Below are 27137 nucleotides of genomic sequence, written 5' to 3'. Positions count from 1 at the left end.
TTGAATTGAAAGGATAGTAACACACGTTAATTATCCCCTGGCTACAAATCTTAGACAAATATCCTTCATATTCAATGTAAGTCGCGCCTGAAATCGGAAACATTCTCTCGCATTTTTAAGACATATCTCATCAAGTACATTACAGATAATTACGAAGCTAGAAAGTTTAAAGTGTTTAAAAGTGCACCACTCTGTAATTGTTGCTCATTAGTCGCAGACGTGCAGGTTGCTATCTTCAAACTTAAACTTTAAATTTGCGTGATTGAGGAGTATACAGTCGAAAATAAATCGTAGAATATTATGAATTATTACTTAATGAAATTTTAATATTATATCACAGGCATCAATCAGATACTTGGGTCATCCACCGAGATATTTCAAATATCAATCTATATTTCGTTTACCCAAATTTGAAAAAAAATTGAAAATTGATATTGTAAAAGGGAAATTTAATCGTATTACTCATTTCATGAATTTTTTTAAATATCAAAACATTTAGCTATCAATCAGATCCTTGGGTCGTCCAAAGAGATATTTCAAATATCAATCTATATTACGTTAACCTATTTGATAAAAATGATAATGAGGGATATCAAATTTGATCACACCTTTCATAAATTTTCTTAAATTATCAACAAATATTGTCTTAATAATAATTGATAATTAGAAATGGCATGTAATTTTAACTTCAGTACAATTATCAATTCTTGTTGCTAGCGACATGGTCCTTCCGGACACTCGATATCTCTTTGCGACTTGGCTTATCGATCCTGGTGTGCATCTGATTATCACTATATTATAATTTAACTCGTTCACCTGAATGTACGAATGTAAGTTTTTATGCCAAAATTACGCGAAACACTTTTTAATATCATACTTAGTACTGATAGCGTCGATGTTTTGTTTCTAAACGACCTGTAAGTCAGGCACTCCGACCTGCATCACTGAAAGTGAATTCGTATATGGTTAGCTTCAGTCAAATGATTGCTATTTATGCCTTATAAACGGTCATTAATGTACCTTTAAAATGTAAGTGTGCTATTTTGAGACACGGAACTACAATCAGAAGCCCCGCGATGAAAATAAATAATGTAATTGATGTACATAAACTTTACTGGGCCCCCGTTTCTGATCTTAAGAACTTGACGCATTGCCGACCCATGCCAATCCTTACGCCGCGCATCACTTACCATGTTGAAAAATTCCATGGTGTTCCATTTATACATTTGGAATTACAGAAACAAAAGGAATCGGGCTTAAAAAGGGGCTTAAAGGAGTAATGACATAAAATGGTTGTTTCAGAAAACACAGACGTAGGGCGGTAAATCGGAATGGTACAGTTGGAAGATATAAATATTCCCAGAGAAACATTTATCCATTTAGGTGTCTATTGTTATATGTATGTAGAGTATTGAAATAATCTCAGAGAAAGTGTGACTAAGGAATATTGAATGAATGATTGAGTGGCATTGTAAAAAAGTTGACATTTGATGAATGAACCGGACTCTAAAAAAAATTTGATCAACAGCGACAGACATAAAATATTGTTATTTTAAACTTTCATAAACAGAAGCAATTTAAAATCTGTATTAAACCACCATTCAAATGGCTTACAGAGGTTTTTTGTCTGATATTAAAATAACAGCTTTTGATTGATCGGGTAAATAAATATTATGTGATAAGAATAAATGGGTCTTGTATAGAGACTGTTTCTAAGACAAGTTCTTTGATAGGTATATTATCACTGTCAATATCTAAGTGTTGTCATAATCTTACCAATCATTGTTTTAAGCCTTCTTATCGAGAGCGAAATTGTTTTTCCAATGCTAAGATGTTAAAATGTCTATTTGTTCTCGAATATTTATCAAATAAGAACTTAGAAACAGGATAAATAATCGTTGGGTTTCTTATATATAGCTTTAGGCTATTTAAGTACACTTCGTGTTTAAACGATGTCTGCACAATATATAATACAGGTTGAAATAGTGTTCAATGAAATATTCCTTTCTTGTCTGCACCTGATTATAATCAATGCAAAAATCTGATGCACTTTGCCAAAAGGAACGTATTTCTGGGACGGAATTTTTATTCACTTGGACTTTTTCATTTCCATGCCAGACTTGCCATATTAATCTTAAGGAAAAAATATCAGAACTTTTCTAATCTACATGCAAGATGATGGCTTTATATTTACTGGAAAAATAATAGCCAAGGGATAATTACCTTTTAAAATTGTTTTCGTGATTGGATGCATACATTACACAATCTATTTCGTATTGATCATGTACCACAAACACTTGAATTGGTTGATATATATATATATATATTTTAACGAGAAAGTGGATACATATGATTTTGCAACTTTTTCATACTTTTTCTAAAATCCATAAAGTAATGAAGTCTTGATCCATATACATATAATTCAGGCAGTGAGTTTGAAAGGGCTTCGTCCATTCTGAACGGTATATGGAAACGAAGAAGCTTTTACTCTATCCTATGGATATTTCAAAAGACAACAAAAGTAACCGCGAGTCCTAAGGCGTTGGATTCATAGAAATATATTTGATTTATTTCTCTAAAAGTTCGATACATTAATAGTATAAACCATGTTTCTTAACGTTATTAATCAAATAAAATTACCGCCATTGGCATCAGAAATGACATGAAATTTCAAGGTACCCCACGATGATCTAAATAACTTGATTTGTTTCGACATCGACATGAAAACACAAATATTTTGTCCTGCGAGACACAATTAGTAAGAGGCGGAAACATAAAAAATCTTACATACTTCAGATAGTTTCTAAAGTGTTAGTTGATTGATCTTAACTCCGGAGAGAACAAGGTTCGTTTCTTGAAAGACATTAATTGGGTAATACATGCGGTGCTTCACAATTCATACTTGCAATCTAGTTCTTAACATGTTTTTTACACAGATTTCTTGTTTTACAAATTATACAGGCATTGCTCAATTGATGAAGTGTTCCAGCGTTGAAAAACAGACGTATGCGAATGAAAGGTACATCTGGTTAATGAATGTTACTAATCATTTCAAATTTAGTATTAAGCAAATTGTAATTTGTAAGGCAAATCGGATGTACAAAATATACTCAGAAAATAACCATGTATGGTTTTAATATGGAATATAGGTAATATTTTTGATTGCACTATATAATATTATAAATTATACAGTATCACAGTAATAAAACCTTAAATCACGTCCACAGCCAAGTTCGATTCATTTACCATTAGTTTATTAAGGAAGATGATAGCAGGTATAAGTTTAATAATATATTATCGTTTATAATGTCTTACTTTTAAAATTGGTAAATGGGATATTCAATGACCGTAAAATCAATTCCCATTCATCGTTAAACAGCATATTTTATTCTTCAACTCTTATTGCCTTTCTTTGGAAAGTTTCATATTTCATTTTCCTGTTTTTACAGCATTAATCAAAAAGCTTTTTTGCGGTCTGAATTACAGATCATTATATTATTGTAATATTCTTTTTGACCAATAAAGACAGGTTCATCCTGACACTGATTGACTGCCTTATAAATATCCCAAAACTAGTGAAGGAAATTATTCAGAGAGTCACTAAGATGTACGTTAGACCGTACTGGGCATTTCAACTCCGTTTTAGACAGTTATCGGTGTTAGCATGTTAATCTACATATCCAACACAGTATGTTGCAGAAAATAGATGTCAGCTGTCGGATATAAATCTGCAACAGGACTGAATGTAAATGAGCAAAGTTAACTTACACCCTGAAAAGCAGAAGGAGATTTTCAAATGCCGAGAAGCGAGTCATACTGACAGTACCGTCAACCTTCTAGAAGATTGTTATTTGACACTTTTTCTGGTTGTAAAACAGCGTGTTCTACAAATAATTTCCGCAAATTTAATCAGCGAAATGATTTCGCAAGGAAAACATATTTTCATATTCCACTCATAGAGTTTTTCTCGATTTTAATGATTTGTTAGAGAATAATGTATAATTTGTGACCATTGTAATAAATGCCGTTAGTGATTGCTTTTCTTCCTTCTATAGTACATCTTATCAGGACGAGTAAAATCACACATCTACCATTAGTACCTTAATTATCTTATCCAACAGGAGGCCAATTGAATGTTACAGTCTCATTTCCAGTCTGACTCTGAGCAGCATGCCCAACATAGTGATATATATTTCTAATGGCAGAGCTATTTACCACGTATTATATACGTATACCTGACTAGAATCATTACAACGAAGTGATGCATCAGATCCTTTTTTCTGCATCTGGTTGAATTGATCAGTTTCACTTCCAACTTCATCTCCAGATAAGGCATATGATGACCGGCAACGCCATGAAGTGTCCGAGGAGGATTTGCCATGACGGCGGAACAAACCTACTCCTTTTAAATCTCTAATCTCAAGGGAAACTTATAGAGCCGGTAAAACATATGATTTATGTACATTGTTCCATTTGAACGACTAGGCGTTTTTTTCAAATCAACTCCTACGACCGATACCACTGATATGGGAAGTGTTCGGCGAACAACTCATTATTGTAATGGTATATCAATGTAAATGTATTAAATTATTTAAAATATTTCATATCGTCGATCAAGGGTGACAATTAACATTAAAATTGCTAATGCAATTGGTGAGTATTATTAATCACGGAGAACCAAATTTCTGTTCCTTTATAAGCTTTAAGGGTTATATAGACCTTGTAACGATGGAATATTTGAATTTCTAAAATAACACAATACCATGTATGGATGTACACGTTAAAAGGTTTCTGTTTTACGAACACAAACTTTGTTGAATTGGTTTTGTTGAGTGTGATTGCGGAAATGAGCAACCACGCAAAGGATGTCAAACTTAACAGTGATGCTAAAACAATAACCACACTTTTGCATAGCGGATGTACAGCGGATGTATATATTCAAATACCGGAATCACTATGTCATAATGACCGTTGGCAAATCCCGGACATCACTTAGTGACAGACAGATAAACAATTCTCGGCTTTAAAACTGTCATTAACTATTGTCATATTTGATTTATCAGAAATTTCATAAAAGATTATTACAGACGAGAACAATTACATTCTTTTTCAGATTCAACAATTTATCAATGTGGGGAGAATAGACAGCGTCGTTTTATTATATAAATGTCAAATTTTGATGAAATAAAATGACGAAAGTGTCTCAGGGAACAATTGAATCAATAACAATGTTTTAAGACAAGTCGAAAATTATTTTTATTTCCCTTTTAATGGTTAATACAATCAATGAATAAGAACATTCTGAAAGGTTTCCTATTTTGACATTGGTGGCATTTGAAAAGCCACAACGCAACGAAAATTCAACGGTTCTGCATGTTCTTTGCATTTTCACGCAGTACAAAAAGGTCATTCGCATTCCCATTTGCCCTGACTTTTTTGACGGTATGGTAATATTATTTATATTGTGAATAATCTCGACAATGCACAATCGTAAAGAGCGGGACATTTGATGCTTTGAAATATGGTATTTAAGACTTATGTATGGTTTCGATATCCGAGTAAAGGGAAATAACCAATGTTTGTTAGATTCGCTAAAACCTAACCGGCATATCTGATCGACTGATATATTGTATGAACATTTTGTCGTTTAGAGTCTTGCCTTGTGTTTCAGTGACTGGCACGGGCACACAAGGAGACAAAAATCTCCAGTCGGTCGTTTTCCACTTTGTCGATAATCACGTGCGGATCATGCAATTGAAAGGAATAGGAATCTGATTGAACGATGACGGTCTGTCTTTCAGACTATAAAACTATCGGAGACATTATCAAACTTGTTTAATATTATACATCCTTTAGGCGTGGAAGCACGGGCACACGCGAGATTTAACTCCAGATTCAAGTCGGAGACAAAGATCTCCGACAAAGACGGCTCGTGTGCCCACACCTTTAAGAACATGATTGTTACCTTCTCTTTTGAAAAAGCTTCATGTGAGTGATCTTACAACATTTGAAATTTTACTGTAGATAGAGTGAACAACCTTTAAAATAATTTCATACGTAGTAACATTCTCATTATGTCATATACCAATTTAAAGAGCATTGTATTCAAATTGATCCAAGAATTAGATACAGAGTACTTTAATGCTGATCTAAAAAGTTTTCATTGGAATGGTACGAGATATGGGAAGTAACTCGTTTCTTCATATTATATTTTTAACTTGGCAGACACCAGATGATATTGATTATATCGATATAGATGTCTCATAGTTATTCTTAAGGGGGAATTTAGTATATGGCATGGAGATATACCAGATATTAGAGTACTTGCTGAAGAGTTTGTAGCCTAATTTTGAAAATATCAACTTTGATGTGCTTAAGGATATTATATTCTTACTAAGGTTTCTCTCTAAAAAAAAGTATTCAACAATCTATGATTTTCGTGAAATTATGAATTTGTTACAAGAAGTTGTACAACCAGATGCTGCTTTCTTATATGTGTATTGAAAACATCAGAAAGGCAATAGCAATGGAAGTTTTAGCCTCATTGTTTCTGCATAACGTTCCCCGACTTTATTAGTCCAATTCACAGAAGATTAGAACGAAAACTTCCATTTCATTTCATTTCCCTGTTTGGGTATTCGTGAAGGAATGTATTTGTATCAATTTTCCGGGTGTTTTGGCCGTCATAATTAAATTCAGTGCAAAGATACCGATTTTTCAACTAAATTAAACTTTAATGATGGACAATGTATCAATCAATTGAGCGTTGTAGCGAAATGAAGGATTCAATAATTTTTTATCAATAGGACAAGTATCAAGCAAATTGCATCCAATTTATTTGACTGAGAAAAACCGTGTAGATAGCAAAACTAAATCGTATATCCATTAAAAAGTAACAAATGCAATTTATTTGAAGGAAAGCGACAGTTATTCAACAAATTACAACACTTTATACTTGTGAAATCCTTCACTGATTGTGTTTATTAAGTGAACTTTATCATTGAAGACGTTTATTCGCAGGATATTGGTAAACTAAATATTTTTAAACATCGACTTATCTAAATTTAAAAGCTAATATTACTAACAGTGCATATTCCACGAATAACTGATATTTAGGGATTTTCAACTTTTTTTCTTTCAACCCTTTTCAGGATCCTTTATCGATTGCATTACCCCTCTTCCCCCAATAAATCCTTACAACTTTGTGTCTTTTCATTTATGAATATCGAATTCTCGTGATGTAGTAAGTGAGTCACTTCTGTGAGCGGGTCTGTTAAACAATATTGAAAAAATATCTTCAAAACTTTATGAACCAAACAAAAAATTACAAAATTTTATATATGATTTAAAAAAAGGACGAAAATGTAACATTTACGTAAATATTTCTAATTTCTTTCTTTCTTGGTTCTAGGCGTTTCCGCTTAAAAGAACTGAGATATTTATGATCTTACAAATATGTAATTTGTACTTATATATTATGCAACACTTTAACGATAAATATCACAGTTGTCAAAGCAAAGTAATCTATAAATATTTTATAGATGTCTGGTAAAGTCACTGCCATGAGATGAAGGTTTATGAGTCAATGGCTGTTATTAAAAAAATCTTCTTAGGGTTAATATTGTGAATTAGAGTAATTGAGTTCATAAAAATCGATTACAATATTAATGACCTGCTTTTTCCTCAAAGTTTAGTGGTTTAAGGCTTTAAATTTGAAAGATTCATAACAGGTCGATTGTTTTCATTTATTTCTTTACATAGTTCCGTTCAAGGTTTGCTTACTTTTGCCAGCAGTGCTGAAAAGTCTGAATGCAGCAATGACGTTATCATTACTAGAAATATGACGACTGGCTAATTCTTTTCCATTATGGGAAGTAGAAATCTTTAAATGTTTTTACAACTGGCCCCAGAAAACTGACACATATCTTGCAGATGGATAGGTTCACAAAATGGTCTGGTTCGAAGACAATAATAACGCTACAGCTTGAGTTCATATGTCTATGATTCTTTAAATGATTCTACTTGTTTGTGACAAGAGTTTGTTTCAATATGATAAACATATCCCACATAGGCTAAGAACTTTTTGGGCAACCCTCCTATGGCTTACTGGATTTGCATTCGGAAAGTTCCCTTTACTTGCATCTTTCATTCCATACGCTGTCTTGAAATTTTTACTCACCTTTACTTCAGTATTTTAAACTAAACGAACTGGGTTCGCAGACACAAGTCTGCTGTTGAACAATAAAATAAGATGTTGTTAGCTTTTGAACTATGTTTTATATGTCTTTGACATAAAAGTCATCATAATAAGCGGAAATTAAGCGGAAGGATATATGTTATTACACAAAAAGTCTTAGTAAAAGAAGAAAGGAATAAGATAAAAGAAAAACAGCCACTAACAGCGGTTAAGTGTCTTTACACTCAAACCTGAAAATATCTCCCGAGGGTGTGTGAAACCGTTTCCAACGAGAGAAAGGTTCAATGGAATAAAATAAGTAAAAAAAAAACGACAATTAAAATATTCAAGAATATCAATTTGAATAGTTTGAAATAGAGTCTCTGTCAAGCAAATTTCAACATATCAGTCAATCGAATATCAGCATATTCAAAAGCAATTCTTAATTGCTACTTATCAAGCAAACAGTTTCCTTACCAAGCTAGAATCTTTAATACATTTTGAATGAATTTTCAGTGGTTGATGTAGCAATTAAACGAATTAGAATTGTACATCTTTGGCCCTCATACTAATGACTTCCATGACAAATCCAAATGAATGACCAATATCGAGAATAGAAGAAAAAAATTTGAAATGTATTAAGGCTTTGAAAATTGACCTTCGTCATTCCAAGGTGATAAATTTTAAGGGATACAAGATACAGGAAGGAAGTATGATTATGACGTTACTAATCATTTCTGTTCAAGAAGAATGTGGATTTGGTATATGTCTGAATGGTGTAATGTACATCGTGGTTAAAAAAAATCTTCAATGAACTTTACCGCGTAACACGGGTCAAAGTGATTAGAAAAGCAAACGACCATTTGCCCTCTAAAATAGAACATCAGCTATTGAAATTTCCGTACGTACAATAATTAATGGGCCGATTTCTAATATCTTTCTATAGAAGATTAAGACTAGGGTGAATAAATTCATCTTGTTCAACGATTCCGTTTACCCTTAGTACCAGAAGCAATCAAGTCTACTTCCTTTTTTATTGACATTGCCTGGCATAATGGTCGTTTCCGAGGAGTTTCAATTTGTCTGCGTCTATATAACACAATTGAACAAGATACATGACAGACTAGAATTGAAGAGGTGCTATAGACTTATTATAGCGAACCATCATTTAGAAAGCACATCATTTTAAAGACAATTAATCTAATTATACTCTTCTTCTCATTTCAAAATATTGCTTCGTCTCTATAATGCATATAAATCACTTTTACTTTCAACACTATGTAATGGCTTGCAGTAAATCCTCTGGCAGTTTTATCGTGTTGAACACAACATAGGACGAAAACTTGAAACTAAAAAAACATCAGTTTCACGAGATTGAGCAACATTTATTATTCATTACTTCACAAAAACTGATCCTTCAAAGTTATTTTGTATCATTTTTCTTAATCAGGTTATGTTATCTTCAGCTATATTGTTTCCTAAAACATATTTCGATGATTGGCAAGTGAAGTTGCCCACAGAAAAAAAGCATAAAATGAAGAGCCTAGTTATGCTTTTTCATCAGATATTCATTAGATATTTAAATAACAACTAAAGTTGATGACGTTTCGAATACTAAAAGCTCTTTATGATATAATATCGTGATTTCCCTTGAATTTCTCCTCACTTGTTGATATCCTCCTTTGTTATGCACTCTTTATTATATGATGAATAATAATATTATATAATTTGATAATATGATATCCTTAAATTTTATGGTTTCGTCATTTTATTCAAGTTTCATTATCAATGTCATTACTTCATGTAACTAAAGGATAAAAAATAGTAAAAACTGCGTACATGATTTCAACGAAATGGCAGAAAATATGGAAAGGAATAAAATATCTAATGTTTTATAGAATATTGTTAATGGAATTGAACTGAGTTCCTGCTAATTGCAGATGGTAGGGTTAAGAAATGACTCCAGAAAATCTTGTTCAAGTACGATTCACTCCAGAAAATCTTGTTCAAGAACGATTCTTGTCCTTTTTATAATATCGAACCAAAGAAACGCACTGTTCACAGACATTTTAAATGGGGGTACTTCTCCGTCAGTCTGATTAATTAACTTTCGTTCGGGTTTTTATTAGATTTTATTTTTACTCAGCCACTCCTAAAATATAAATGCAAACAAAACAGAACGAAAGTTCATTGTAAAGCAATACCGGCGAACAGTGTCTTTTACGTGTGTTAAACAATATATTTTTCTATTTAACAGCATAGTGGGTGCAAGTGCACTAATTGATTGCGACTGAATGAAAAGAAACCAACTAGTACATATTCAAAACAGAAGAAAGCAATAAATTCCCTTCACGGCAATAAAAAGATTTATATAGTTAGTAGAAAGTTGGAACCGGTTCTGTGACAGATGATAATTTCCTTTATGTCGTGCTTAACTAATCTATTAATAAACCATCAATCATTTGTCGTGCACAGAATTGTAAAAAAATAAAAACCGTGAGAGTTTGACTGTGATCTAACAACTGCGTATGCTTCTGATTCCGAGATTAAATAAATGTGTCTTTCTTGTTCTGCACTTAATAAGTAAAGCAATTGCCACATTTATATTGCAATAGCTTGATACTCTGGCGATGTTACACATGAAACCTGACTGGAAAATCCTACAGAAATTTCATGATAATGATGTAACAAAACTCTAGATTGATCTATATACATTTACTTTTCCTTTTTACCAATACTAATTACTTCTCTAATTTCTATAGAGCTTACCATTCCATTGCTCTTGCTAATTTCACAATTTTAGTGTTACTCAAAACTCAGACATGGGATATTTTGGGGTGTAAATTGTATCCGTTTTGAAAGAAACTCATTTTTGAAGTAAATGTCTGGAATCAGAATCTTGAAATCCTGATCGGTGCCAATTAAGACATTTTTCTTCTTCTTTGTAATGTTAGATATAACATAATCGATGAAGACAATAACAATTTGACAGAAATATTGAATGGAAAAAACATACTGTTATTTTATGAATCTCAAAACCTCCTACGTGTTAGTGTAACTTAAAGCTACATAAAACGAATAGCGAAGAAACAGAAATGTAAGTGAGTGACTCTTGACGATGTGTCGACACAGTCACGGGAGAAATTTCTTCTATATCAATCTTCTAGGCTAGTCTATCAAACAACAAAGTCGGAAAAGTGTGAAAATGATGTGTTTTGTTCACGTTTATAGAGACTATCTTTGATAGAGATATATCTAACATGGTCTGTTTAACGTCTGGAATCCAATTCTAATAGGAAAACAGGGTAAACATGTTTTCTTTTTGGATAACACTCTACGTATACGTATAGAAGGTCTTCATCTTAATGCATCTGTAACACGTGTTGAACCTAGTTAGTGTTGCTTGAGACTTCATACAGAATAATTGTCATCGTGATAATAGAGACTTTTGGTTCACGTTGTTCTAGACGTTTAAGAGATCTGCAAAGAGCAAACTTGAAACTATTAGCGACGTTGACAGTTTGGATTTCAGCTGGTTGAGTGTTTAACATTCTGATGTTTTAAAATATACTACATTCAGTCTGAATTTTTCCATGTAAATCATAAGATGATCAACTATTTATAAGGAATAGGGGCAACGGTTATTCCAGTGGTGTTTAACAGTATCTTAAAGGAGACAGCATCAATTGTTAACGTACTCGATGTTTTCTGTCAAAGACATTGTTTTATAGAGACACTCTCCAGTTGCTTAGTGATAAATGTAAGATTCTGTTGGGAGAAATTTTTAAAAGTTTAACGTTTGGAATTTCAGACTGTTGAGGATAATATCTTAAGGATTGTGTAATTAAGGTTTTGTACCATCTTCATTCTTCATTGGGACAATAAAAAGAGCCAAAAGAACTGCAAGTGCTTTTCGTGTAGGAAGAAAGACAGACAAATTATGTTATTTAAAGTTCTCAGCAAAGATGAAGTAGACGAATGTTTACAGGCTGCCGGATATTAATGGGTCATACAATACTGTTTAACAAACCATCAAGATGGCTTTGATCAGTTTTTCATTAAACATTAAGAATTAAAACAATACTCCAAACATTGTCATAGTCACAAAAGGTGGCAAATTAGGATCCTGTGCAGACTAATTTGTGCTAAAACTAATACGAAATGAGGCTTATATTACAAGTAAATCTATATCGATCTCCATTCTTTGGTGATTAGCGAGAGATTTGGGAAGGCAGTTCTGACGATATCTGAGATTAAACAGGCAACAGTTCGCTGAACATTTCTATTGTAAAATACATAGATTGAAGTGTGGAGTGGTCTGGTCTACAGGGTATATATAATGAGCATGGAAAGTGATTTCAGCTTTAATTTGAAATGTTAAAAGAGAGAATTCCAACGGGTCCTCGGTTATTAGTGGAGAAATGGCCTGGAGAGTGACAATCTAAGGACAGTACTAAAGGATTATAATGATTGTTTAAGGTTTAGACGTATAGTATTATAGTTCTGCTAAATCATGGTATTCGTCATATCTATAATACTTGTAAATGCTCTGTATATAAATAACATTGAAGCCGTGGACTTACATATCGGTGTCATTTTACCATTTAAAGGGAAATTTCCATGGGTTTTAAAAAGGACTAAGCCAGCAATAGAATTTGCTATTAATCATTCCATTCCGTCGACTTTTAATGTGATAATTAATTATAGAGATTCTGAATGTTCGGACACTGAAGGGCCTTTGGCAGCCATTGATTTGTACGTTCAGAAAAGGGCCCATGTGTTTATAGGACCTGCATGTGATTATGCTGTTGCCCCGATTGCCAGGTTTTCGTTACGCTGGGGGATTCCAGTTTTAAGTGCCGGCGCTCTGGTCAGTGCTTTTTCTGATAAAAGTGAATACAGTTTGTTGACTAGGGTACAGGGTTCATACGCTAAAGCAGGTGGATGCTTTGTCAAACTTTGTGCAGATTTCAACTTCAGATCAATCGGATTGATCTACCATGATTTTCGGAATCGACCAAATGGTATTAATTCAAATTGTCATTTTACAATGGAAGCAATTTTCTTGGCGGTTAGATCCGCTTATAAAGATCCCTGGTATAAATCTTTTGATCAAACATCGAAAAATAATGATTTTTCTGCATTACTGCAAGCAGCATCAATGCATACAAGAGGTAAGTAGCTTAACGTAAAAAGTTGCTTCATTCGAAGTTTAAATATCAATTTGCATTATGAGAAATTAATCTTAACGCATTCAAAATATGTCTCGTATGAGCTTGTGCTATGGTTTTTGCTTGCATTAATCTTTGAGGGATTATTCCCAACGTACATAGCTTTATATTCAAAGCTTCTTTTTGAAAATTCTGTGAAATGCTAGCTATGATCTTTAGCTGTATGTTTGCATGGGTTTACTATTCAACCATTTGAAATTAATGTTTTATGGACCATTTCCAATAGAATAAACACGCAATTTATCAATCATTTCATTATAAAAACTGTGAATAGGCCACTTGGAATTTATATACTATAGTGATAATGATATACCACTTTAATATGATTATTCGACACCAATTCGAAGTATTTATATGGAGATTCATGTTTTAAGCCATTTGCTGTATTGTGAATTGTGAATCATTTGTATGTTCAAATGTAGTGTGGACAAGTAAAATTTACGTAAGATTTCTATAGCACAATTTTCTGCTGAAAGTGTTCAAAAGTAAATAGTGATGTTGATTTCTAATGACAGCACTGAATGTGTCTTGATAAGTTGTCTATAGACTAACATCATTTCGTTTCATTACATCAACTGATGACATTTCACACCTTGCACAACAATGGTCTCTGTAGTAAAAGAACGTTTATTAAAGGTTAAGTCTGAAGAATATCCGTGCAGTACCATGAAATATAAATTATATATCGCTTGCTTCCTAACATTTTTAATCAGTTCTCAGATCCGGTTGCTCCTTGCTACTCAACTGACACACTCACAAAGATCTTGCTACTTACTCGCACACTCATTCAGATCGTTACTCGGCTGTCACACACTCGGTTGACACACTCATTCAGATCTTGCTTCTCGGCTGACACACTCATCAAGATCTTGCTACTTGGCTGCAACTCACGAAGATCTCATATTCTCAATATACAGTGAGATCTGGACACTTCGCAGATACACCGGGTTAAGTCATGCTCCGTCACCTACAGATTTTGCTGGACTGACACTCTCGCTCAGGTCTTACTTTTCGATTAACCTACAAAGGCTGTTTCCCGACAAACTAGATTTCGCCTCTCAGATACCAAATTCTGCAATTATTTGACACACTGAATAAAACTTGCTGACAAAGTGATTCAGATTTATTTGTTGTTCTCTGGGCACATAGTTTGATTATAAATACCTATTGTATCAGGCTGTAACCTACTAAACATTGATATATAAAAGCAATTAGTTACAATTATGTACATTCAAGGCCTTACTGTTTTATCGTATTCACTTCAGAATCAATTGTGTTACATCAACCCATCCTTTTTTTCTAACCCGTGTATAGTGCTTTGTTTTGTACCATGTTCTATTACTGTCAAAGTGAATTTATCTCTGATTCTGTCAACCTACTTGCTGTCAGCTATTCATAAAAATGAGATGGTTCTTGCACAACATTTTCTTCAATAACGCGTTAAAGTACTTAACTTTTGAAGCTATGAATTTCTTTATCTGTGAATTTCTCTTATTTGACTAAGACGAAAGCCTACGGGCAATCTGTTGTTTTTAAGCAAGATGCGATCATTCACATTTTCTCAATTGATTCTAATGCAAATAAATCGCCAACGTACGATAAATGTCGGTAACAAATGAATTGACTTTCGTTCTGCTCTCAACGCTTCAAGAATAATAATTCTCCGATTAATTTTTTTGTGTTTTGTTTCCTTCTAAGAAGTGTCAAACTTAAAATTCCGATGGACATGTAATTTTAATGTCAGTAAAATAAAAGTTTTACTAGTCCCTAGAGAATCGTCCTCCACAGACAAATCACTTTATAGAAAAATAAGTTTTGTCATCTAACTGAATAAAAACTGTTTATTTGATAATTTAAAATCCATTTGCTAAATTGAATTAATTTCTTAGATCTGTATTTGAATCTACATCGTCTATCGATGAACCGTTACTGTAAAGACATATTGTGTCCTTTTTGTCGAGAAATCCTGGATCATATAAAAGAAAAACCTATCTGCGCAAACAATCTTTAGTCACTTTGATCCTGAAGTTTATTAGCTTCTGTAAGTCTATGTTCATTTCTTTGGTATTTGATTAATGGTTACATCCGGCCTTTTGTTTTCGTTATTTTATCGGCGTATAAAAGAATTCAGACTGGTCTATAATTTATTGAAGACAAAGATTATGGACAGAAGCACATTAAGTTCATCGTGGGAGAATTGCTTGTTACCTCTTTCATGCAAATATTTTCTCTCATTAATACTTTAGATCTATGTTGGTACGCAACAAAATTTGAATTGAATTGTTCGGTTCGATCGAAAATTCGAAAAGCAGTTACCCGAACTTGTCTCGCCCTATGCTACTGAATTAATAGTGCTCATTTCAGCTTGTACAAACTCCATTGATCCTATTTTTTTTAAAAAGGTTTAATTAAGGTATCTTATATTGTATCCCAATAACTATATTTTTGTATCCGAATAAATATTTTTTACAGTTATTCAGTAACAAATCGTGGTTATAAGAAAACGTCGATGACCATGAAAAATTGTGTTAAGTTTAATGGCACTAATTTGTCTGTGTTTTTCTCTCTGGAACGATTTCTTCACCTGATCTGTTTAAAACATGATTATAGAATCATTATAGACCATTACAGAGTCTAAACCCATTGATAATCAGAAAAAAAACATACTTTAAATGATTGGAGCAGACAAAACTTATTATGCTATTATCAAGAATACACATAACACAATATTGCTATTTTTGTTTCATAATTGTACTTTAATACCGACAACTGCTATCATGCATGTTTTAGATTCTTGATTATGACAGATTAAATTGTAACTGTAAAACAATAGGTAACGATTTCATTACGCAGCAAGGTTTGCAAACTTCTTTTCCTTTATCGAAGAGTTCATACGGCTAATATGTTTTAATTGATATTTCCGTTAATGCAGTATAAAACGGAAGGTTTCCTGTCACCATATCGATTACCTGTTGCGTACGATTCAAATAATGAAAGTGGTCATAAGTTCGAAACGCATAATACAAGGCAGTTACATGAGAGTTGCGTTCGAAACACCGCTTTTCTTATTTGCAACCATTCGCTGGTGATCGCTATGGTGTGAGGGCCACTTAAGGTCAGAAATATAACACTTCGGAAAAGTTGTATCGACCGCAATAGCTGACATCATTTTTAACCATGTTCATGATCCTACATTGTATTTTCATCAGGTGATCTTTTAGATAACGACGAGGAAGCATCTTAAATTACATTTGTTTGTATCTTGGTATTTCTATTCATTCAATTTGGCTGTGATTGAAAACTGATTTGATTTAATTTCAACTGAAAGAGATTGTCTGATTACCTCCGCAATACCTATTACCTATCAAATCTCCATTGTTAGATATTGGCGTCTTCAACAAAGCGTCAGTTGAGGAGCGATTGTGAACATTGTCAAGGATGTCTTGTCGTTTCTTCTGTTGACAACTTTATAATAGATCTTCATTGTTCAATTCCTGAGACGTCTGATCGTCTGGAGTAGCTTAACACTACACAAATACATACTTTACACTGATGAATTTAATTATTGAAACTTCAATTTAGATGTAATTACATCACAATTTAACAATGGAGACAGTTTTAATGAAAATCAAGATTTAAATATCACTAACTAAATTTCGATGGTCCCTGAGTTACATTTAAGTCTATGATCAAATCCCTATTACGTTGGAAATCTAAACGTACTTGGTACTCTTCGTTTCCTGCCACGCTGCCCTTGAATACAGCAAGAACCCAATAGAAGCCAATGCATAGTTTAAAATGCTCCACCATCCTGAAGAATGCCAATACTAAATTCTGATTTTGTATTTTCTTTATTAATGAATCGTGGACAATTTACATTTCACGTCACATACTTGGTAGGTATTTGACTAAGTATTCTATTAAAGAGTCCAAAGACAGGATCTATGAAACGGCTAGTTAATATTAATGACGTTATTTCCGCTATCCCCGTGATTCCGAGATCACTAACGAACTGTCAGTAATGACTCTATCACATGTCACAATATTTACTCGAAGTGTTCCATCATTTGTCATAACGGGATGTCAAAGTCAGTCGTAGATACCTCATCAACTGTCACACCACGATAATGTGACAAGTTAATGTCATCATCAGTAATGCTAATGCTGGAAATCATTTTGTTTACTCCACCAGAATCCTCAAGAAACAATAAAATATATCTTAATACCCTCAGCAGCAACGCTTATCATTGTGGAAATCATATTGGTTAGGCCTAATGTTACATTAAAATCATTGAGTGAATTGACATGTCATGTCGCAGAAATATTAAAAAAATGTTAGAAACTGGAATGTCTCAACAGGCCATGTTAAATAGGTATTACTATCCTCAGTATTACTAAGCACTTTGAAAAACACTTTGTTTGCTTTAATAGTTGCTACACAAGTTTACTTCCAGCAAACCTGATAACGTGACGCTATTTGATCTATTCTCAGTACAATGGACTGACATTTTATTTTCAAAATCTAATTCAATAAGTATACAATCTTTTAATGGATCATATATTAATATACATATTTAGAATTCTACACAGGAAATGATGAAAATTTGTTTTACTTTTAAAAATAGGAATGACACACTTTATCGCTTTGTTTATTGGTGATAATGAGGTTCATTTTCAGGTATATTGTTATCCATATAACACTTATTTCAAACAGTGCCTGCAGACGTGGCACTGTTTAGTCATGTAGTGTAGAAAAGCGTTCAATTGTTCGAATGGAACTAAAATTAGTGTCGCAAGAATGAAAAGGATTCGGTATACCTTTGTCCAATGATGCTTGTGTTACATTTCCTTATTGTCTTACAGGACATATATCTTACTTTTTGTCAAGTTTCCATGTACATCTTGGTCTCTATTACCACTGTGTTAGCTACACGTAGCTCCCAATATTATTGAAGCTATTCATGATAAAATTTTTGCTTGTAAACTAAAGAATGAAATATTTTCAAATAGAAACGTAACGAATAGGAAAGACTCAAATTACAATTAGTTTGAATCTATTTCACCAAGATCTGTGAAAAAGAGCTTGATATCAGCAAATCTTTTACCATCGGGATAACTGACATTCTAGTTTTTATCTTGGAAAACCATTATTTCTTGAGCTATTGTATTAGATGCTTAATTAGTCACCAATCACAAAGTACCATGTTAACATACCAGTGATCTATAACAAATGTGATAAATGCGAGTCTTGTGATTAATCCTACACACTTTACGGTCAGACAGGACGAATCATTTCTGTATAATGTCATCATTTGTAAGCAGACATTGATCAAGTCTAATATTCATATTGTTAAGATATTATATCTGGTAGAATCTTTTGGTTATTTACAAGCTTTATCTTTACCCCCTCATTATCCCTTTACCGTCTTCTGATATTTGTAATCTAGATTACTGTCATAATATTAATCTAGATTTTCAATTTTCAATTCAAGACTTGGATAACCACCATGTCTGGTATATCTATGAGACCATGTCATACAAATGAATGAATTGAGTTTGCGTCCTACTTTTCTACACCTGAACGCCATGCAGTGTGCAAGAACATGTTGCCAGCAGATTACCCTACTAGTTTTCTATTTCCAAGTGTCGCGGGATCTTTAACGCGCTTAAGCCTGTCGCGCCTACCTATAAGGCATGGGTAGTTGGTGATCTATTTCATCTGACAAAATCAAGTTTGTTCATACTCAACATAGCCGTCGTGTTTCCGTAAACAGCGTTAAATTAACAGTAAATTGTCCGAGCATATTGCCATGAACTTTAAGTTACATCTAGAAGATGAAATATATTTCATGTGTCTGCAGTTCTGTCAATCACTAAAAACATTCCAATTAAGAGATTTTTCTGTCAATTCCAATTGTCAATTAGATAAGTCTGGTATTTGTTTGTAGAAGCAACAATTAATGTTTCTGCTATTTACTATACCAATAACTCCCGTCTTCCTTAATCTCATTTGATATCGGGGCTAGAACTAATGTAATGGCGCTAATTCGTCCTGATGACTGTTGTGACATAGTATTAAAACAGAACCCATAATGTCACGAAAGCTCACAACCTTTAAAAAGATAGACTAATTCCTAAGGAAGTCTAAGTGGAAGTGAAATCTTTTCATTATCAAGTCTCGGTCCAAGAAATGGAAAGGGTAAAAGATCCAAATGTATGTCGGCCAAATTTGATTAACCCTAAAATGTCTCTCAATGCACTTCAAACACGTTTGCTTTTCTCTTTCGTCTGAAAGTATTCGTGATCTTCTATCTGTTTCCCCTTTCATGTAGATCGACAAAAAAAAGCCTTGGTTTATTGTCAACTTTGGTCCCTGTGCCAGTGTTTTCGAATAAGCTTTTTTTTACATCTTAGTATTGTTTCACCGTGTTTGTTAACTCTTTGGACATTTCCATATATAGCCAAATATGATGCTAAACAGCAACCAAAACTGTAACCGACATTTAAACTTCTGTTATGAGACATCCATATTGCAGCTTAATTTCATTTCACGAAACCCTTTTGTATACATCGGAATGTTTAAGGAAGGAGTCTCTGTCTCTAAATCTTCATATACATTGTTTGAATGTCATCCACTGAACAAAGAGATATGTTATAATACCTAAGACCTAAGTAAAGTTTACTGTATAGAACCATTAACAATATTGTTCTAACTAGACACCATTAACGCCGTACTTTAATCATCAATGATTTGACTCAGTCTGTATAATATACCCAGGAAAGGTTGAATGTGTTGAAATGGTACTCTTCTTTCAGTATTAGATCATTCATTAGTTGCACAAGACAAAATGTGTCGGCTTTCACATTGGCCGTATTTTATGATTTAAAACCAGTAATCAGTTGCCTGGTTTATCCATGATCGATGAGTGACACCACGAACATTTTAAAAGGGTTTACCAGGATCAACACTTGACAACATATGCATTAAAAGGTTGGCCAGGATCAGCATGTGGTATTAAAACAGATTGCCAGGATTAAAATTTGACAAGATGTACCTTAAAAAGGTTGACAATGATTAAAACTTGAAATCGTGTATCCATAAAAAGTCTCGTTATTAACACCATATTCGGATTGAATCGCCGTATAGATTTTCTTAGGAAAAATATAAATATGCCTTAAATCTTGTATCTGTAACTTTTCGGTTATTTAAATATCTGCAAAAGCGATCTTGTTTAAAGGGGAATTCCTCTTTTTTTGTAAAGCCTTTTTCATTATCAAAATGTCGTAAAATATACCTGAAAATATTTCTAAATGCGTTGGAGACATTTTCTCTTATTTTACTTAAATCCGCACCATAGTTTTCTAACAGCTTCTTTAAACCATTTAAATGGTTTTGGCATTAAAATATTAACGACAGGATTTTTTGGGGAAAAACATTAAGATACGTTAAGGGGCATATTTCTCTAGTTTCTGGTGTATATGTTTCACGAATTTGAGTAAAAAAGAAAATGTTTGACCTACAAAAAAGCGGAATGTTCCTTTAAGTTGTATATAAACCTGTATGTCCTTTATGTACTTTATATAATGTTATGTACCTATTTTATTTTTCAGTGGTGGTATTATGTGCTGCACCAGAATCTGTTCGAGAAATCATGATTAAAGCTCACGAATTAAATTTCGATAATGGAGAATATGTATTCTTTAATATTGACCTGTTTAGCAGGTAAGTTATCAAGTTTGTTTACCAATTTTTATATCTGGCAACGTGTCCGCTTTGGAATTAAAACTCTCCGTTCCGACTTAAAATCGGTTTATTTTCCACTGAAACTATTAATTGATAACCAAGATAATCAACTTCACAATTACATAGGCACAAATAATATAAAGGTTATATCAAGTTAGTCTTTTAATATTTTATAAGTTTAATATCAGTACATTGTCTGGAAATTCGGTGTCAAAATATATTCTCTTTGGTACATTATATTATTTAATACAAATAACATTGACTCAGACTTTATATGACACATTTTTAGAAGGGATTTTGTGTACCAGATAACCCAGTACAAGACAAAATTTTTTATTATGGAAAAGCAAAATGAGAAGTTGCAAAAGCACCAACTGAACATCCGCGCTTACTCCATTCGTTGGAGCATGGCCCAATCATTTTCTGTCTTATATGGCTCATTTTATTTCTAAGAAAATCTGTCGGTTATAGACTTTGAATAATGAATAACGACTTGAAACGGTATATGTCGTTTTTTGCCTATGTTAAGAAAATGGAAATAACAAAATTGAAATAATGTGAGTAGATACTGATGCTGAATAAACAGGTAAGACTTAATATAGACTAAATAATCGTGATTAGAATAAATAAATGAATAAATGATCATTAGTTGTAATGTAATAATATGGCCTTTAATCATACCACTGACGTAGGATCGGTTTATTTTCCACTGAAATTATTAATTAATATTTCTAATCGTGTGTTAAAACCAGATAATTAGCTTACCACATACATCAGCACTTCTTATAGTGACATAAAAGCTAATGAGCTTCTGTAACCCTCTTTGTATGGAATCAAAAGGTTATTGAGAAATCCTGTCATAAAATGACTTTGAAGCCAGTAAACATGTTTTCCAATAAATGACATGTGTACAGTGGTAAAGGTTTTCTTAAGCTGTTAAAAGATCGCCAGATTATGATGAATTGTAATGGTATTAACATGGTTCCTGTATTCTTTCAGATTGATTTGTAGTTTCTTTTTTTACCTCATTAATGGATGACTAGAAGCTTATATATAAAAGATGAATTAAAGGGATTGTAAAGAGGTTTCCTAAATTTTGTATCAATCTGACGTCTGTGGTTCTAGAAATTCTACTAAAACTAAGTGTTTTAGTTTTAGTTTTAGTTGAATTGCAGGAATCACCGACGTTGGATTGAAAATTGGAATGGTGCAAATTGATGCTATCAGTGTCCTCGATACTCATAAAAAATGTAGAAAGCCTCTTTACAAGGAAACCATAGCAATAAACATAATTCAACCAAAAAAACAGCCCCAGCAGTCTTGTTCCGTTTTTTGAACATACCAATTTTTGTAATTTGTAAATAGTTCTCGGCCAATTTTATACTTTTTCTCTGATTTTTGCATATTTAGCCCTTTAAACCAACTATCCTTGTACAAGACCGTGCTAACCTCCTAACACTGAATGAAATCACAAAAATGCATGAACAAGTTTTTTAAATTCCTGTATTGTTCAATGCTATCTTAAACGGAATCCATTTTGGGCAAAATCATCATCAGTTACATTTAGCAATAGCAAGTGGATAAAGAGTGATACTATACTGTTTTTTGAACACAATATAATATTAATTGATCATCTTTACAATACTGTTAATCTAACAAGTCATCAGCACTATTTTCTAAATAACGGTAATTATTTGTTCAGTGAGATATTGAATAATGTACAGCAATGTTTATTGACCCGCTAACTGATTCATGTCAAAATGCCAACATTTTAACAAGCGCTGAATGTATGAAAATTGTTCTTAATTCTCTTCTCTATGCAATATTAAGAAGGAGAAGGGCACTTGATCAGAAACTGATTGAACATTCTTCCCTCATAACACGCAGAAAGTGAGCTGAAATTGAATTTTATATATAATCGCCAACAGCGTATCGTCGATAATTATTTTTTTATTGAAACCATTTCTTCGCGTCACCCGCTAACAGTATAGTTTTGATTTGTGCTAAATAGTAATTTCTGTCCTTTATTTCACATATTAGCGATCCTGATTGAAGATATTGTCAGGAGACATTTGACATTTTATTACCATTTCAATCTTTGATAGAATATATGACAAAAGTACACGTCACTGACTTACATAAGGCACTTGGTATCTTTCTTACAAGAAATTCGACTTACATAAAAAAAAAATTGGCTGAGGTTATTCCTAAATGCCAGAAGAATCGGACTTAAACGTTTTATACAAATAATTGTTTGATCATTCCTCAAATTAGGAAATAGCTATCCGCTAGGTATAATCCTTGATATTACCCGGAAAGTAAAAAGACGTTCCTCCCACCATCCTGAAATAAATTAACAGATATGCCCTAATAACTGATGGTTTCTAATAGCTCTCACTTAGATATTAACACATATAGAAGCTCATTTGCTTTTGAAGGGATACATTTGTATGAAAAACTTGTTTCGATGTACTCAGGCCCACAGCAACAGGGGACAAGGGGACAATGCCTAAAAAAGATCGACAACATGCAAATTCCATTACTGTCCCTCCGGATATATTACTTCCAGTCTGGCTACGGGCCTGAATGTACTAGGTTCCAAAAAGTAACGTGCCTTACTTTCTTTTAATGAATATAGTCTTAAGAACTAATGATGCTCATACATCATAGTTAAACCAATACATAAATTCTAATCATTGACCAAACCAAAGTATAATGTCACATGGATCAAAATATGTACCTGACGTATCAACATTTTCTCTGCCATCTGGCGTTTGTCTTTAACCCTGAACGTGTCAATAGTATATGTTATTAAGGATACTTTATTCTGAGAAATATCAGGGCTGCAAGTGTTCTTGTTATTAATTCTTATATCGGATTTTTCAACCCGGTTTCCCCTTGTAAATGATGCAGGTAAGAGGGACTGACACGGAAAAGGTGTCTAGTCGTTCGGATGAAACCGAGGCGGCTGTGCACGTTAAAGATCCATCGACAGTTGGAAATCTAAAAAAAGACAATTTTTCTGTCCTCGCAAAATTTACGTCGTTGTACCCTGCATGGCGTTGTCCGTCTTCATTAGCAGAAAAGTAGGACGTAAAACTCCATTTATTTCATTCTCATTTTTTGTAATTAATTATATTTCATTATCGTCAATATTTGAAATAAAGTCAACTTTTATGATATATTATAGTAGATTTTTGTGTCCATTTCACCATATTGTGAATCTGCCTACTCAGTACTTCAATCTAATTATGACTGATCCATTATACTTGTTGGTATGTTCCATCTTTGCGTGTCTTACAATTGGGATGATTGACTAATGGGACGTTTAACTAATGGATATTACCTATATTTTAGGTTAATACATCTTGTTAGATTCAGACGTATAATGGTATATCTTCAAGGTATTGCCTTCACAGTCGTATCTTGCGCTTCTCTTAATAACCAACCGAAAACTTATAACAGTGTTTTGGGTAATTTTGAAAAGCAATCAAGACCTGCCAAAGTACAAAGTAAATTTGATCAGTATCACCTTTCAAACTTCATTGCGGTTTATTCCCAAATCAATAAGTTTGAAGGTCAGAATTAAATGGAAATGAAATGAACGACCGGAAAAATAAAACATTTAATGAAAAAGTCGCTGAAAAGATTAAAGTGAAATTATTTGAAGTGAACATCTGCTGAAATGATTTGAAGATTAATCAAGTTAGATACCGGAACAATAATTAGAGTATCATGATAGATATTCCACGGGGCCTACTTACCTTCTTGACTTCACTGATTATTAAATGAGGCAACCCTTGACCTCGTTTACGTTCATTAAAGACTTAGTACTCTTCGGGCTTCTAATTTGATGGCAATATTGTGACCCCAAACATAAAATTTGTTAACCATTTAACTCGGTAAATAAGTGTTACGATGTAAGTTCACACTTAAATTTTAAACTAACGGAGCGACTAATATGCGTATTAATGAGGACGTATCAACAACAAATTGGACATCCGGAAACGTGATCATAAGTAACCACAAATCAAAATGCAATCAGAATCGGTCTTTCGAGAACCTCATCTTCCCGAGTACGCATGTTGTTAACCACTAAATACCACTAATTGTGGGACAGAAATGGCTTAATTCCAATCGTTTTATGAAACGTGTAATGTGTCTCTCAAGTTCATAAACTGTGTCTGTTCTTCATGTGCCCTTGACAGTTGGAAATAAAACAAAGCGTAGGATAATGTTACTTCCTCGTCTATGACCGATTTCGTAAGTCCAAATGGAAGCAACAAAGAACCACATAAAACTCAATTTTATTTCGTTTCGAGTACATATGTGAACAGCCGAGGATCTTTGCATTTTAAAAGATAAATGACTATCGGTGCCAGGGATAAGGGTTCAAACATAAGGCAGTATCACATGGATAATTAAACCTTTTTGCTGTTCATTTCCCTCGTGAATATAAGATAATATATTTAATATTGTTTATTGTATTTTTGTTGGATGTGTTGATATGGATTGATGGACATCTTCTGTTCACAATTCCATTTATTTTTGTTTTCTATTCGGTACAATCTTTCTTGTTAACCATGGTCATGATGTGTTTGTAAATCATTGCTCTTATGTTCAGTTGTTCGTAAATTAAACAATACCTCAAGATTTAGTAGAAAGAAATTTGACCCTTTGACGCGGCATAAGTAATGCCCCCTCCCCTAAAAGGCAACAGAAAGACGAATTGTGAATTCAGCTATATGTAGAATCGATTTCATCCATTCTCTTACATTAAATTATTTCCCTATTTCTTGTAGTAAAAATGCCAGTCAGACGCCATGGTATAAGGCAGATGATACACCAGAAAGAAACGAAGCAGCTAGATTGGCGTATGATGCATTAATGACCGTCACGCTTAGAAAACCAACATCTCCAGAATACAAAACTTTTTCAGAAGAAGTGAAACGAAAGGCAAAGGAACTGTACCCAAATTTTACGTATGGCGAAGAAGAGGTAAGGCTGTCCGCAAATTTTTGTTTAGGTTTCGTTTATCAAAAAGGCATCACACTAGTTTTCTTCAAGTAATGGTATATTAAATAAAGTCTAGTCTAGAACTTAGAAGCTGATCCTCTAGCCATTTCAAGCTTATTAAAAATAAAGATAATGTATATAGAGATGGATAAAGTAATCTTGCATGCAGCCATGTATAGAAGAACTCATGACAGTATAAAATAATCTCATACATTGGAGAAAAATTACAAAAGTTAAACAGAGGAAACTTGCTAATGTTGAAAAATTCAATATTGAATTTTCATGAAGCCAATTTCCTTATTGAGCAATAACATAACTTCTGGCATCTTAGATGGTGCCTTCTAGGAGGCCCCTGACGCCTTGACAATATAATATTTGATCGATATGATAAAAGAAATTATTCTTTTGGATGAAAAATAAAAACGTTTGATCTGATGTCTGTGTTTACAATTATGAAATTATGTACTGTGCTACGATTGTTTAATGTCACGTCAGGTATCAGTCTTCATGAAATTAGACCAAACTTAATCATATACTGAAACGATGATGATGTTTGTTAATGCCTTTGGTATACATGTCTTAATAATTACTAAAGATGTTCAGTTTAGGTACAAGGTTAAAATATACATTAAGAAATGATTGCTTCTTAACGAACCATAAAGACTGTTTACATTAAAAACTGACAGATTTTAGCCAAGATTTAGTGCTGTTGGTATTATACACGGTACATTGGTAATTGGCCGTGTTCTTGATTTCGCTTTACCCAGTCTGAAGGAAGCAATTCATCAGAAAGTATTGACACATCCAGTATATAGTTAATAATGGGCTCATATAACTATCACCTATCAAGGGTATTATTTTCGCAATGAGAAATAAATGAAGGAAGGATAATAGCATCAATTATATCGACATCAAACCCCCACTTTCTCGTAAAAAAGCGCACATTTTATGAGATGTATCAAGTGCAACT

General features: G+C 33.1%; 1 protein-coding gene across 1 annotated transcript in view; it reads left to right on the top strand.

Annotated features, from left to right (window-relative positions):
- Nucleotides 1-12689: 12689 nt before the first annotated feature.
- Nucleotides 12690-27137, top strand: part of LOTGIDRAFT_237906 (hypothetical protein) — a gene marked incomplete at its 5' end in the record, with an annotated part of 32590 nt that continues 18142 nt past the window's right edge. The window contains 3 exons of the mRNA XM_009048476.1: nucleotides 12690-13350; nucleotides 21019-21130; nucleotides 25954-26149. Coding sequence (XP_009046724.1) covers nucleotides 12690-13350; nucleotides 21019-21130; nucleotides 25954-26149 — 969 coding nt within the window. The remainder of the gene's footprint in view (nucleotides 13351-21018; nucleotides 21131-25953; nucleotides 26150-27137) is intronic.

This window comes from Lottia gigantea (genome assembly GCF_000327385.1).
Source record: "Lottia gigantea unplaced genomic scaffold LOTGIsca_122, whole genome shotgun sequence".
Taxonomy (NCBI): domain Eukaryota; kingdom Metazoa; phylum Mollusca; class Gastropoda; family Lottiidae; genus Lottia; species Lottia gigantea.
Note: the sequence above shows the minus strand (reverse complement) of the source record. Positions and strands in the feature narration are given on the sequence as shown.